General features: G+C 39.5%; 1 protein-coding gene across 4 annotated transcripts in view; it reads left to right on the top strand.

Annotated features, from left to right (window-relative positions):
• Positions 1-13,885, top strand: part of DGKB (diacylglycerol kinase beta) — a 411,208-nt gene that overhangs the window by 114,951 nt on the left and 282,372 nt on the right. For all 4 annotated transcript variants that reach the window (XM_075214066.1, XM_075214064.1, XM_075214063.1 and 1 more), the window contains 2 exons: positions 2,517-2,636; positions 10,846-10,963. In XM_075214066.1, the coding sequence (XP_075070167.1) occupies positions 2,517-2,636; positions 10,846-10,963 (238 nt within the window). The remainder of the gene's footprint in view (positions 1-2,516; positions 2,637-10,845; positions 10,964-13,885) is intronic.

Below are 13,885 nucleotides of genomic sequence, written 5' to 3'. Positions count from 1 at the left end.
GTGGAGGTAAATTTAAAATGTGGGGACAGATTTTTGCTGAGATACGACATGCCCTAGATCAACTTTACATATCAGTGTAAACATAAAGCTATAAAATATTTGTGTGCTTCATGAAAAAGCAGCCAGTATTTTCCTTCCATGCAAAATAATAAAGTGATTTGCACCCCTTGCATTGTAACATGGTTTCTCCAGGAGCAAACTTACTTATTTTTTCCCTTTGCTCACCTTAATGAATCAGGCTTTAAATCTTTTAAAACACCACTCCACGTGGACCACAGACCTGCAGATCTTTTGTACCTGCTACAGGGCAGGCGCTAATACTCACTGATGAGTATCTCGAGATGTGTATAGCTCTGGATATGGGTTGTTAATAAGCTATTTTTTTGTCTTCTCTTTTTTAGAGTAATTTAATCCCCATAGCGTGCATCAGATTGATCAACTTTTTGATATTTAATTTATGATTTTGCATGACTGCTATACAAATATATGCAACAAATTAACAATATTCGCTGCTTGGTACAGTTGCTGCTGGTCCTAGTTCCTCTGTGTGGTGCAGTCAGTTGCTGCTGGTCCTGGTTCCTCTGTGAGGTGCAGTCAGTTGCTGCCCCTACTGCTGGTTCCTCTGTGAATCGCAGTCAGTTGCTAATCCTACTGCTGATTCCTGTGTGGTTCAGTCGGTTGCTGCTCGTCCTGGTTCCTCTGTGAGGTGCAGTCAGTTGTTGCTGGTCCTGGGTTCTCTGTGAGGTGCAGTCAGTTGCTGCTCCTACTGCTGGTTCCTCTGTGAAGTGCAGTCAGTTGCTAGTCCTACTGCTGGTTCCTGTGTGGTTCAGTCAGTTGCTGCTGGTCCTGGTTCCTCTGTGTGGTTCGGTCAGTTGCTGCTGGTCCTGGTTCCTCTGTGAGGTGCAGTCAGTTGCTGCTCCTACTGCTTGTTCCTCTGTGTGGTGTACAGTTGGTCGCTTCTGGTTCCTGAGTCATACATGTATCACAGTTGTGGCTGGTCGCTGTGGTCCACTTTGGAATTACTGATTGGACATTGTGCCTCATTTAAAGTGAGGAGCAATCTCCAGCAAAAGGGTGCAAATTTTCACCTGGACAAACCAATGTTGCGAAGAAACAGTTGCAAATGCAATTTTATTTGCATGCAAGAGATATACTGGCTGCTTTTCCATGCACCACACAAATACTGGGCAGCTTTATTTTCGCAACGAGATTTAGAGCTAGGATGTACACCCATCCCGAATCAAAATCTATCTGCATATGTTAGATTTTCCCCTCTTCCTCATGTATCTCGTTCGATAGACCTGTTATAGGGACTGTGTTGACAGACAAAGGCAGATTTCTTACACCATCATCCACAGTATTTCTGAAGTCCAGCTGAAGATCATCTTCCTAATGTCTGTTATGTTAGTAATGTGCTATTGTCACTGATGCCAAACATCTTCCGGTACCAAAGTGGGTTGATGGACTCACGATGGAAGATGAGGTATAGGTCACAGGTACTTGCAAAAGGATGAGACAAAACATACAGGGGCTGATGAAGAGTTGGGTGCAATTTACACTTAAGTTGTAAGAGTAACTTACATCCCGTAATATACATAGGATTACGAGTTGCACGTATCACCGTTTCCATCCACACATTCTGGGGCATAAAAAATATTGTTAAGTGGTTTTTTTTTAACAGATTACCAGTCCAATTTACTAATTCATAGCAATAGGGCTGGTTTTCTAACTTATCACAGAGAAAACCACCTATCGTCATGATTTATCATTAAAATCATGGCGAGGTAGCCGGGAGATACACAGCTGTCTTGGCAATATTGACCAGGAGCCGTAAGGGATTACTCAATGGTTCACCGGGCCGGTCTCTGGGCTATACACATGGGCCACTGTCTGGTCACTTCGCACATATTGAGTGGAATGGAAACACCAGACTCGCACATACACAAAGTCAATTTGTTCTACTTTCTAACATTTGTCATTTTCATGTGACTGAAATGCCTGGAAGCAATTCACTGTGCCACCTAGTTGTGCTCAGGCCCGCCAAGAGGAATTTTGGACCCCGATACAGCATCTTTTTAGGCCCCTTCTATAGCTGCCGAAGTTGAACCTGGTCGAACGCTCCTCCCACTAGACAGGCAGGCCAGGGCCCCTAAGCAGACCCGGGCCCCGGTATTCTGTACTTGCTTCCCTACCTCTCTCGGTGCCCCTGGTTGCCCTTCATGCGAAATGTTGCCAGTCCCCAATAGAAAACCGTTCAGGATAATATTTAAGACCTCAATCAATATCAAAAAAACATTGTGATGCATACGGGGTATCATGATGTACTCGTAAAGCCCAACAGCGCTTTTATGTACAAACCGTGCAAAGTGCATTTGATCTCTTCTGTAACACATCAGTCACGTTATTTTGCACCGTAATGGTACGAGCTATGTTTACTGCTCGATAGCTGTACAGTGTGATAGTTTCAAAATGACTCGAACACTTATAAACTATTCCGCTCTCCTTTCTGCTCCCAGATTCTCCATGAGATGATGCAAGAAATTGATTATGACCACGACGGCACCGTGTCGCTAGATGAATGGATTCAGGGAGGGATGACTACCATTCCCCTCCTGGTTCTACTTGGGTTGGAAAATGTGAGTTTTTATACATTTTACATGTAATGATTAATTTATTTCATCCAAAAAATCTGCTGACAATTAAATAACTGATTACTGGAGATAAGTGATCCTACCATGGGGTAAATGTATCAGGCTCAGAGTTTTCCGTCAGGTTTGAAAAACCAATCAGATTCTAGCTATCATTTATTTAGTACATTCTACAAAATGACAACTAGAATCTGATTGGTTGCTATAGGCAACATCTCCACTTTTTAAACCCGCTGGAAAACTCTCAGCTTGATACATTTACCCCCATGTGTCAGTTTATTAAACCATTTGTGATATTGGACCAATAGTCCTATTCTCAGTAGATCGATTCACAAAGTAGTTTAAAAATATGCTAAAATGGTATAAGAAGAAGTTTATGGTGTTTGTATTTGTAGAGTTTGTATACTCTGTACAGCCCATTCGTATATGAGGTGTCTTTTTATTCCATGTTGGTGAATTGTAAATAATGTTAAAATATCTCAGAGCAAAAATATACCAATTAGCATTTTCTCAAAAACATTGGTGATATTTTCCATTATGACCGAATGTAACTAGCAACTATGAAGTGTGTATTTATATGCTGCACTAATACATTATAAAGGTCACTGAATTCCTCAGTAACATCTAATATCCATATGATTTACAGTAGGGGGTACATTATACAATATATATTAATTAACAAAGACCGTCATGGTTAGAGATAGACTAACATTTCCCTGATTCAGTACATAGGTCATGTTCGCCAATCATTTGTAAAGTTGCTGACAGCTTGTAGATATTGAGAAAATTGTTTTGATATTGAGATAAACATTTTACTTTATGACCACTAGATGGCATGCGTACCATATGGAAAAAGTTTTAGCTTAAATGAGAACGTTGCGTGAAAGTCTTCATATAAACTCATTTATATGCAACATTATATTTTATTTTTTTATTTTTCTTCATATAATGTCATAATATTAAACCATTTACATATATGCTTTGCATTGATAAGTTGCAGAGGGAATGTCAATGAGCTGTACTGTCTATATGGCATATACAGAAAGTGTGATCGAGTATTTGTCATATCACATATCGACTACGTCATTGAGTAGACCTGCCTCACTACCACTGAAATACACTGAAATACACTGGAGTGGGTGAGGTTTGGTAGATGCTCTGGTTTCTATGCAGAGTTTATACACCTACTCCCCTGCACAGCAAACACAATGTCTGATACTTGCAATATGACCTTTACCTGAAATTACATGTTGAAAACTAAGAAAAATACTGTTGCTGCCATTTGACCGGTTGGCTGTGAATCAGTAATTACAGACAGAAATCCTATTTTTTAAATATCAGGAGTTATTCTACAAGGTTGTGGTATCCTGTATAATGATTTTTATTGCATCTTTTTTAAAGTAAACAATCTAGTTTTGCTAACTTTTTTTTATCATTTAATCCTCCTATTTTCTTTAAAAATGAGTTTGTCCACCTCTGAACACTCTTGGGTCTCCTATATCCTTTTTAAAGAGAAGGGCCCAAAAACTGTACCCCATTATTATTATTTTTATTGTTATTATTTATAAAGTGTTGAAAGGGTCTGAAGCACCGTACAGTTTAGAACCACAAACCGATTGTGCAGACAACAATCAAGTTAAAGTGAAGAGCAAAACAGAACAATAACAAACTAGGTAGTAGGACAGAACAGTGAGCCGGTGCCAACAAATTTAGGTGCAAGTAATGAGGTCCAAGACACTAAAGAAGGCGTGGGAACCAGGCAGGAGTTGTTCAATGGGTTCATGGGAGGGCATGTGGCTATGACTTTGAAGGGAAGAAGACATAAGGAAAGAGTGCTCTGCTCACAAGAGCTTACAATCTAGAAAGGAAGGGCAGACACAAAGAGGGTGACACAGAGTGGGTGAGTTGGAGTGGGAGGGGTGGGGTGGAAGTGGATGAGTTAGGAGGAGGAGGGTCTTATTGAAGAGATTAGTTTTTAGGACACATTTGAAGCTTTGTAGATTAGAGGAGAATTTAATTGGACGTGGGGGTGAGTTTCAGGGGTGAGAAGCTTTAGAGGCGGGAGTGGGAAAACGTAACCAGGACGCGGTCTAATCCGTGGCTTATACAATGATAATGTTATGCTTTCTTCATGTGCAGTTATTCCCCTTTTCATACATCGCAGTATTGTTTGCAGCCATTGCCTGAAACTGTGCTGCTACTCAGCTTTCTGTCAAGAAGTATTTCTAAGTCCTTTCCATCTCAGTTTTCCCCAATTGTATTTCATTTAGAATAACTCTTACTAGTTATTAATCTGTCATTTCATCTAATATTTGGGCAGCACAGTGGCGTAATTTGTCTATAAAGTCTATAAAAATAAGAAATAGTGATCTATCAATTACTGAACTCAGTTCCCTTAGCACACATGGGTGGATGCAACTGGGGCCAAGTGCTTTATCTGTCTTGATCTAGTTTAGGCATACCTGTACCATCTTTCTGTGTTAGGTTTGTTACATTTAATGGTGGGTAGAGGATAGGCTTGTGAATACCGACAGAAAACAGATCAGCTGTTTCTTTATCTTCTATATGTATTTATATAATTTGCTTTTAGTAACCAAATATTGTTATTCTTGCTTTATTTAGAGCTTAATTTCCTATTCTATAAGCTTCAAGCTTCTAAAATTCATAGATGTTCGCTGGGTGCACACTACAGGTTTTTCATCGTATTATCATGCCAATCACGTGATAAATGACTGTTAGGTCTGATATTACACTCCCACTATCATGTTTTATGGTACCAAAGCACATTGTAATGTTTGATTTGATTTTATAACCAGACTAAAAATCTCTATAAACGATGGAACGAATTCTGAAGTGTGTATGCACTCACAACCAGCAATGTAGGCAGAACTTTATGACAGATAACGATCTTTTCAGCCAATGGTTATGACAGATGAAGAGCACAGATCTGAAGTTAAATTGTGTTAAATGTGTATAGTGTGTACACAGGAATCGCCATGCTGATTGGTGGTTTCAGTCATTGGTAAAATCGGCTAAAATATTGCATCGGGAGAAATCTTCTGCAGTATGTACCCAGGCTTACAAATCATTTTATTGAAACGCAAGTCAAATGTTACCATGTTGGTATCACCATTCCCTATTTATCCCTTATCTGGTACATTAGATATACAATCTGTTATATTAAATCATCAACCTGACAGAATTCAGAGGACATATGGACGGCCCTCTCACCTTCAGAAGTACCCTAATCTGTGTAATATGTTTAAACAACACATTTAAATAAAAGATAGAGACACCTATCTGTAATAACACACCAGCAGGCACTTTAACGTAAGATAAATTAGTGTCTCAATTTATATCCAGACAGTTCAAACCACCCAGAACCACATTTTTTTTGCTGCTCTGTCAATTTGGAATATTAATTGCATTGCAGTACAATGGCTTGAGGTTATGAGGCTTTTAGCAAACCCCAATTGTTTCTCCATGTTTCTCCACAGCCATGACCAGGGTATCAGCCCCTCTCCACCCTCCACTAAGTCTGGGATGGTAGACTTAGGGCTTCAGGTAGACTTAGGGCTTCAGTTTGAGTTGGACGTAATGAGTTCCCCCATAAATACAACTGCACACTTCCATTTTTACATCTATATTTTGAGTTGCAGGTCTTCTAATATATGTGCAACCTCAAATAGACTGCAAAGATGCATCCACAGCAAAGATCCGCCAGCCATCATTATCAACATGTCTGGAGTATAGATGCTTATGGGGAATGACGCAGAAGTCATCAACATCAACTTCAAAAAATCTTAATTATAAAGGATCTTGTTGATAATGATGACTTCTGTACATTTTATTGTCTTTAAAAAAAGAAATAACTAATTTAAAATAAATAAATGTAAGTCTTCCCACCCCCATATCACCAACCAGCAACAGTGTTTATAGCTTGGGCTGGTTCCCACTAACGCCGGGAGACAACCAGAACCAGACTAAATAGACTGGGCTGGCGCACAATAGAACAGCGATGGCGAGGGGTCCGCCTGTCATTGTGTGCACCAAGCCCAGCTTATTCCCCTTCTATGGGGGCGGGAGGTCCAATAAACTGAATGCCTCTTCCAAGAAACTAACTGCCTTACTGTGCAAAGGTCTAGGGCTCTTGATGACACCCCTGGGCTTTGGATAATGGGGGTAATGGGAAACATTGGGATTCTGAAATGGCAGATTTGTCGCCTTGGTGGTCCTAGTATAATGAGATCAAGGCTACTAAGCAGGGGCAAATGGGGGATTTGCAGAGAGGGGTTTCCACACCACGCCGCCAGTGGGCGTGACCAACAAGCATGGGGGCGTGGCTATAATTTTAGACAGTGCTTGGCTGTGCTCCAATTCTCTCTATCCCCATAATATACATGGGCAATGCTGCATGCACTACTGTTAGGTGCAAGCAGCTCTCTCTTTTCGAGCAGAGCCATGTGAAGCGGGGGCAGCCACCTCAATTATACAGTGTCCAAGGCTTTGAGGGGGGTTTCCAGGCACTAGAAAACGCCCCCTCGGTTTGCCTATGCTAAGATCCATTCCCCATTATACTAATATACATAAAACTAGTAAATAAAACTCACACAAGAGTTAATCTTTTGTATTTCAATACAGACACCCTGAGACAGCTCGTTTACCAATTTAATAAAAATAAAAAACCATAGTGCACAATGATAACTGCCCTCCGGACATACCAGGCACTTAATGGTTGTGTTCTCAATGAACCTAGCGCGGGAAACCGATTGTGATGTGATGAGCAGCTGGTGACCTTCCCGGACACTTGAGGACAATGTCAGTCGGTGGCGGGTGCTTCTATCAAGCAGTTTACTCCATTTTATATATTTTTTCATGCTCACCCAGCCTGGAGCTACTGTTAAGGTTCCAGTGTTGTTTTCTCCCACTCCCTGCACTAGGGAATGGAAAAGACAGTCAAGATATTGCCAAAACCCATTTACATTACAATATACCAGCCGTTAACCAGTCGAGACCAACTTTAAGTAAAACCATTCTCCACAGATTGTGTGGCTAGAGCGCAATGGGGGCTCAAAAGTAAAACTAAAATATCATAATTTAGTTTTCATCCTCTGAACTAAGTTGAACCACTAGTCAGTAATTGTGATTGTGTTGTCATATTTAAATAAGCCTCTATTAATTTTGAACACCAAGATAGAGCAATATTGTATTAACACATTCTGCCTTCCAGAATTGCTGTAGCTGGGCCAGGTGATTTGGGGTATGACCATGAATAGCTAGTTGGAGGTTGTTAGGATAACAACCCTTAGCTGGCATAGGGGTTATCTTCCGTGTGACTTAACTCACTTGGGCAGACCAGAATATATCCAAAAATAAGGTTTTATTATGACAGCACAATACCATAAGTTGTTCTCAACATACAGGGTAAATAGTAGCGTGTACCCTCCAGCAGTCTCCTGCAGTCAGCACCCTAAAGTAACAATCTCATTATCTTTCAGGGTCTTATCCTCCCCCAGTATTACCGCTACCATTTCGCTACACAGCCCTCTGTCCCTGAGCCTGGGCTACTGGCTCACACAGACCCTGTCCTGGTATGGGTTTCTCCAGCAGCACCGCGATGCTTGGCCCAGAGTCCTGCTGATGTCTTGTACACCAGGATCCTCCAAGATAGAATGACTCTCCTTATATTCTTAGCTGTCTACTCAGGGAGTAGGGTTAAGATGTCCTAATCCTTCCCCTTTCAGCAGGGGTCTATCAGTGGACACTTAAATTATTTAACTCTTAGACATGACATCTCTGTACAATGGAATGGCTTGACTGAATTAGCTATTTGGCTAGATACACTTAACAATGGGTTACAATATAATAACAGGAAATAAATGACAATTCACGATTCCGTGAAACATTAAGACATTTGACACATTGTAGCTGCATAGATACATGATCTAAGGCTGAGATACTTTTTGATACAATAACATTTATATTGATACATATTAATACATTTGCTAATGCTATTTCTGCCAGTATGTTAGGGTTCCCAGTATGAATACCACGGAAACTACTTGTGCTTGAAAAACAGAGTGTCTTTATTATAAATAAGAATGACAAAGGTAATAAATAGGTACAGGCAATGGTGAAAATGCACATACAGGTGTCAGGGTAACCAGGTTAGCTGGGAATCTGAATCAGTAAAGACTTATGGCCAGCTAAACCAGATGATGCAGGAGACACTGCATTACCAGGTAAAAATGTTAAAGTTTAAATTCTGATTACCAGGTTTAGTCAGGAGACATGAGGCTTGAGGCACTGGATGATCCACGGGAGATTCAGGCAAAAGCAGGGTCAGGCAAGTCATGGGTCAGAAGCCAGAAGACCCACAATATACCAGGGAGTAAACAGGAGCAAGGTCAAACTAAGCCGGGGTCTGTGTCATTAGAAACAGTGCAGGATGATGAACAAAGCAGGAGTCAAAAGCTAGGGAGAAGTCAGAATCAAAACAGGAGCAGCAAATACAAACAAACTGTCTCAAGTCTATAGGAAAAGACAGTCTAATAAAGGCCAAACACAGGTGACCACAATCCAGCTCTTATGATGAGACCTTAACCCCTTGAAGGCAAGGAACAGCACCTCTGGTCGCACAGATGTACTGCAGGCCTAATTCAGAATGAAGACAGAGTCCTAACACAATATAGTACTGTGTTGCACATTATCTGGAAGTTCTAACCTATTTACCTCCCATATTACCTATTCACCTAATTATCTTTGGCTGCCAGCTAGCTATTACTCAGACATCGTTCTGATTACATTATTATCAACCCAGATCTAAACCACACCTCATAACAATGAACGTTTGAAACAAATGATAATTACCATAGCTAACACAAGCAAAATGGCTTCTACTGTCCTACTATTTTCACAGAATATGGCAACAGTCTTTATATTTCTAATACAATACTGCAGGTAATAGCAAAGGCAAAATATACCTAATAACAAGAAATAACAATACACATAATACACTGATTTTCTGGTGTATATACTTAAACTGGGCCAAGGATTAAAAAGTACATTATACTGTGAGAAACGGGCGATGAATTAAAAGTCCTCAGTACAGTGGGACCCTGTTTCATCAAAGAGGTCTTGCCATAGATTTTTGATGGGATTAATTAAGATCAGGAGGTAAATGTATCAAGTAGCGATTTTTAAAAATCGCCAATATACCGCTAAAGTTAAACTGTCAATGGCTTTAAAGTCAAAACTTTTCCCGGATAGGGCTTCTTCCTTGCAACCCTCTTATAAAGGATCTTTTTTGTAGAATGCTTTGGAGATTGTTGACCCATGTACATTATCATCCATCGTAGTCACTGACTTCTGTTCAATGTCCTGTGGCAGCTTCTCTGACAAGTGACCTCTGGGATCGGCAGCTATATTTGGGGGTTCCTGATATTAGCAGTGAGCCTATGAACTAGCCTTGTACCCTCCCCTCGATTTGTGCATTTTTCTGACTTTTATGGAAATATTTTTTTTGTCCTTATTTTGAAATGTATTTGTTTGGAAAGTCTGAAACACATAGGAGCTTGATCATCCTGGGCCTTTTCAGAGAGACAGAGATGTTGTCAATTATTTTGCAAATATAAATACAACAAATGATCCATTAGTTCCTTACATAGGTGGAGTCGAAGAGCAAATTGTGTAAATTTTGAGGAAATATATTGCACCCGTGCAAATTTGATCTCGCAATTAGGGGTATTAATGCTATCTTAATTGAATACTTTCTGTATTTCATTTTTAGCAATGTGTGAAAGGGTTTTGGAATATTTACTTTGATTTGACATGGTATTTTGTCAATCAATGTCAACAATACGCTACATCAATGTATTAGCAATTTGCAATCTGTGGCAACAAAATGTAAAAAATTGTATTGGGGCTGAATAATTTTTCAAGGCACTGTCTTAAAGTAGCGGTGGAGCGTGACATACTGTATTTGACAATTTTCTAAGTGACAATAGGAGTAAATAGTACACAAGTGCTGTAAAATTACACATTGACTTAAAGGTGACTAAGCCAAATGGATATGTCATTGGTTGCTATGGGTTACAAAATGATTGTTCTATTTGAACTGCTCTGCCTACCTAATGTGCATCTTATACATATGTAGATATATAGTCCAGTGTATAACCTTTAGCTTTGTTATACACAGAACGTGAAGGATGATGGACAACACGTGTGGAGATTAAAGCACTTTAACAAACCTGCCTACTGCAATCTCTGCTTGAACATGTTGATTGGCCTCGGAAAACAAGGATTATGTTGTTCATGTAAGTACTAAAACTTTATGTAATGTTTATTGGAGCAGGATAAAATTACTACACGCGTGTACAGTGCGTACAGTCTGGTTTTCATGTATTATAATGTACCTTTTGTCTGCACTCAGAGGAGGCGGCCATTTTATGGACTGAACCAATGTTCATTAGAAGTTAGTGACACGTCTGAGGCACTTGGTGAGAACCTTGCATCAGACAGATTTGTCCTAGGGTTTCTTCCTTGGCAATGATCATTTGCCTCTGTGGAATAATTGATTTCAAAAGGAATGCAGGGTGAGAGGAGTCATCCCAACCTTTACCTGCAATCTCTTTAATGTGGAGACTGACAGTGTAAGATAAGCAAGGACAAGACAGGGAGAGGAGTTATTATTCTTCTCCTACCCCCAACCCTGCACTGAGCAGCTGGTGACCAAAGTGACGGAGGATGATAGTGTACAAGGTCCCCCTGCTTAGGAATAATGAATGGTTCAGTCCACAAAATTGCTGACTCCATTGTGTTTAAGTGACAAGTATTCTTTAACCCTTTTGCTGACAGGGGTGGAAGCCAAATTTGTGCCCCAGAAGGCCACACCATTTTTTGCACTACATTAGTTCCATCAGTAATATTTTTATAACTCCTCCCAAGCAAAATGTATATTTGGGGTGGGGTATATGGTTTTCTTTTTGGACTAGTCGGCGAATAAATATCTTTTTAATTAATGGGCATTACAAAGTGAGGAAAAAAAATTCCCTTCTTGTGATTTTTACCAGAAATACTGCCACAAAATGAACTTGTGCAAAACTAGGCACATTTATGCAGCTTATCCGAAGTTAGCAAGACACATTCCGATTGGCCCAATAATCCCATTGTAACAGAAAAAACATTTGCACCAGTGCAGAAACTTCCATCTTGGCCCACAATTTCATGCTAATAAAATCAACTAAATTTACGCAAACGGGCCTGATTCAATAAGGAACTTAGGCAAGAAATTTCTTACTTAAGTCTCCTGGACAGAACCATGTAAAAATGCCAGAGGTGAAAATTAGTTTTCTATTTTGCACATAAGTGAAACACTGGCTGTTTTTTCATGTAGCACACAAATATCAACTTTAAATTTCAGTGTACAAATAAGCTATCAAGTATTTGTGTGCAACTTGAAAAAACAGCCAGTATTTAACTTATGTGCAAAATAGAAAACTAATTTTCACCCCTTGCATTGTAACATGGTTTTGTTCAGGATTCTTAAGTAAGAAATTTCTTGCCTAAGTTCCTTAATGAATCAGGCCCGACGTCAGAAAAGATGCGCTTCAGATTTGTACTTTTGCTCAGTCATAGACTTATTTTCATAGCTGTGGAGACACTTCTGTCAAAGTACAGTTAATCCAGATCAATGAAGCACCTGTTGACCTTAATGGACATGTGTCTTCTGATCTTCAATGTGGATTATTCTGTGGAAATGACTTACAGAAAAATATAAAGATTTTTTTTAGGCATTACACCGTATCATATAAAAAGGTGTGTAAAATGTTTTCTTATGTTGAAAAATAATTTTTGAAAGTGTAAAGTTCAATCACATTCCAAAAGTAGTTTAATTTTCTATATATAATTTTTTTTTTTTTTAAATGTTCTTCTATCTCATAGTGATAGTGAACACGACTGTCACTACGGAGTATAATTTTTTGTTTTTTTATGAACAATTTTAAACTTACACTGTACTTCAATTGTATAAAAATGTATTTTTCGGAGGTTAACAAACCCACATCCATTTGCGCCATTGACATACATTTTATTTTCTAGGACTTAAAATGACTTTCAGCTATGTACAATTTTTTAGAATATGTCGTACAGCTGAGTAACTTTTTAGAATCAATTTTTACTGCATTTCTGTTCTAACTAATTGTCTAGAATAACCCCAATAACAATGTAACTACATGAGTAGCTTTTCCATATTTCAACAATCTTGAAAATCGAGACTCCGCATCAATCTCCCCTGTGAGCAATAATATTCAATGCTGTCTTCATCTATGATATGGGTACATGTGTACTCTGCTTGCATAAGGTGTGCACAATTGATGTGAACTTAATTTAAGCATATTGCAGATTGTGAAAATAACAAATCCCTCTCTCTTTCCAATACGCTCATAGTTTGCCGTATTTGGCAATGTTCTGGTACGTAATTATGTCATCAACTTCGGTGCTGCTCCAGTCTCGCCAGAGTGGGAAGCTCCTCACCAATGTACTAATCCAATATAAAATACTTTTACTAACCTACAAGGCCATAAACAAAGCTGCACCAACATACATCTCCTCTCTTGTCTCAAAATATCTCCCAACTCGGCAACTCCGTTCTACACAAGATCTGCGTCTCTCATCCACACTCATTACATCCTCCCATTCCCGGTTACAGGACTTTTTTCGGGCTGCACCCACTCTATGGAATTCTCTCACTCGCACATTAAGACTCTCCTCTGGTCTACAAGCTTTCAAGTGTTCTCTGAAAACCCACCTTTTCAGACAAGCTTATAATATTCCTCAACCACCCTCTTAACCTCACTACATTACCCTATTACCACCCGTTACACAATTTCACACAAGACAACTACCCCGTGACCAACATTGTTGTGTGACAGGATCATTTAGCTTATGAGTCACTTCTACCTTTGCAGTCTGGCTGGGCCGAAATGCAAAATGTAGACTTAACCTCATGTATCAAACTCCCATTGTCCCATAGATTGTAAGCTTGTGAGCAGGGCCTTATCACCTCTCTGTCTGTTTTACCCAGTTTGTTTATTAGTTTACTGTGTTTGTCCCCAATTGTAAAGCGCTACGGAATATGTTGGCGCTATATAAATAAATGATGATGGAAATGATGAAGGGAGGCTGTTTCAATATTGTCTCATAGAAAGTTTAGCGTTAATCTGCAGGATTGTGAGTTG

Source organism: Mixophyes fleayi, chromosome 5 (assembly GCF_038048845.1).
Source record: "Mixophyes fleayi isolate aMixFle1 chromosome 5, aMixFle1.hap1, whole genome shotgun sequence".
NCBI classification, from domain to species: Eukaryota; Metazoa; Chordata; class Amphibia; order Anura; family Limnodynastidae; genus Mixophyes; species Mixophyes fleayi.
The sequence above is the reverse complement of the archived record's forward strand: the minus strand, read 5'-3'. Positions and strand labels throughout refer to the sequence as shown.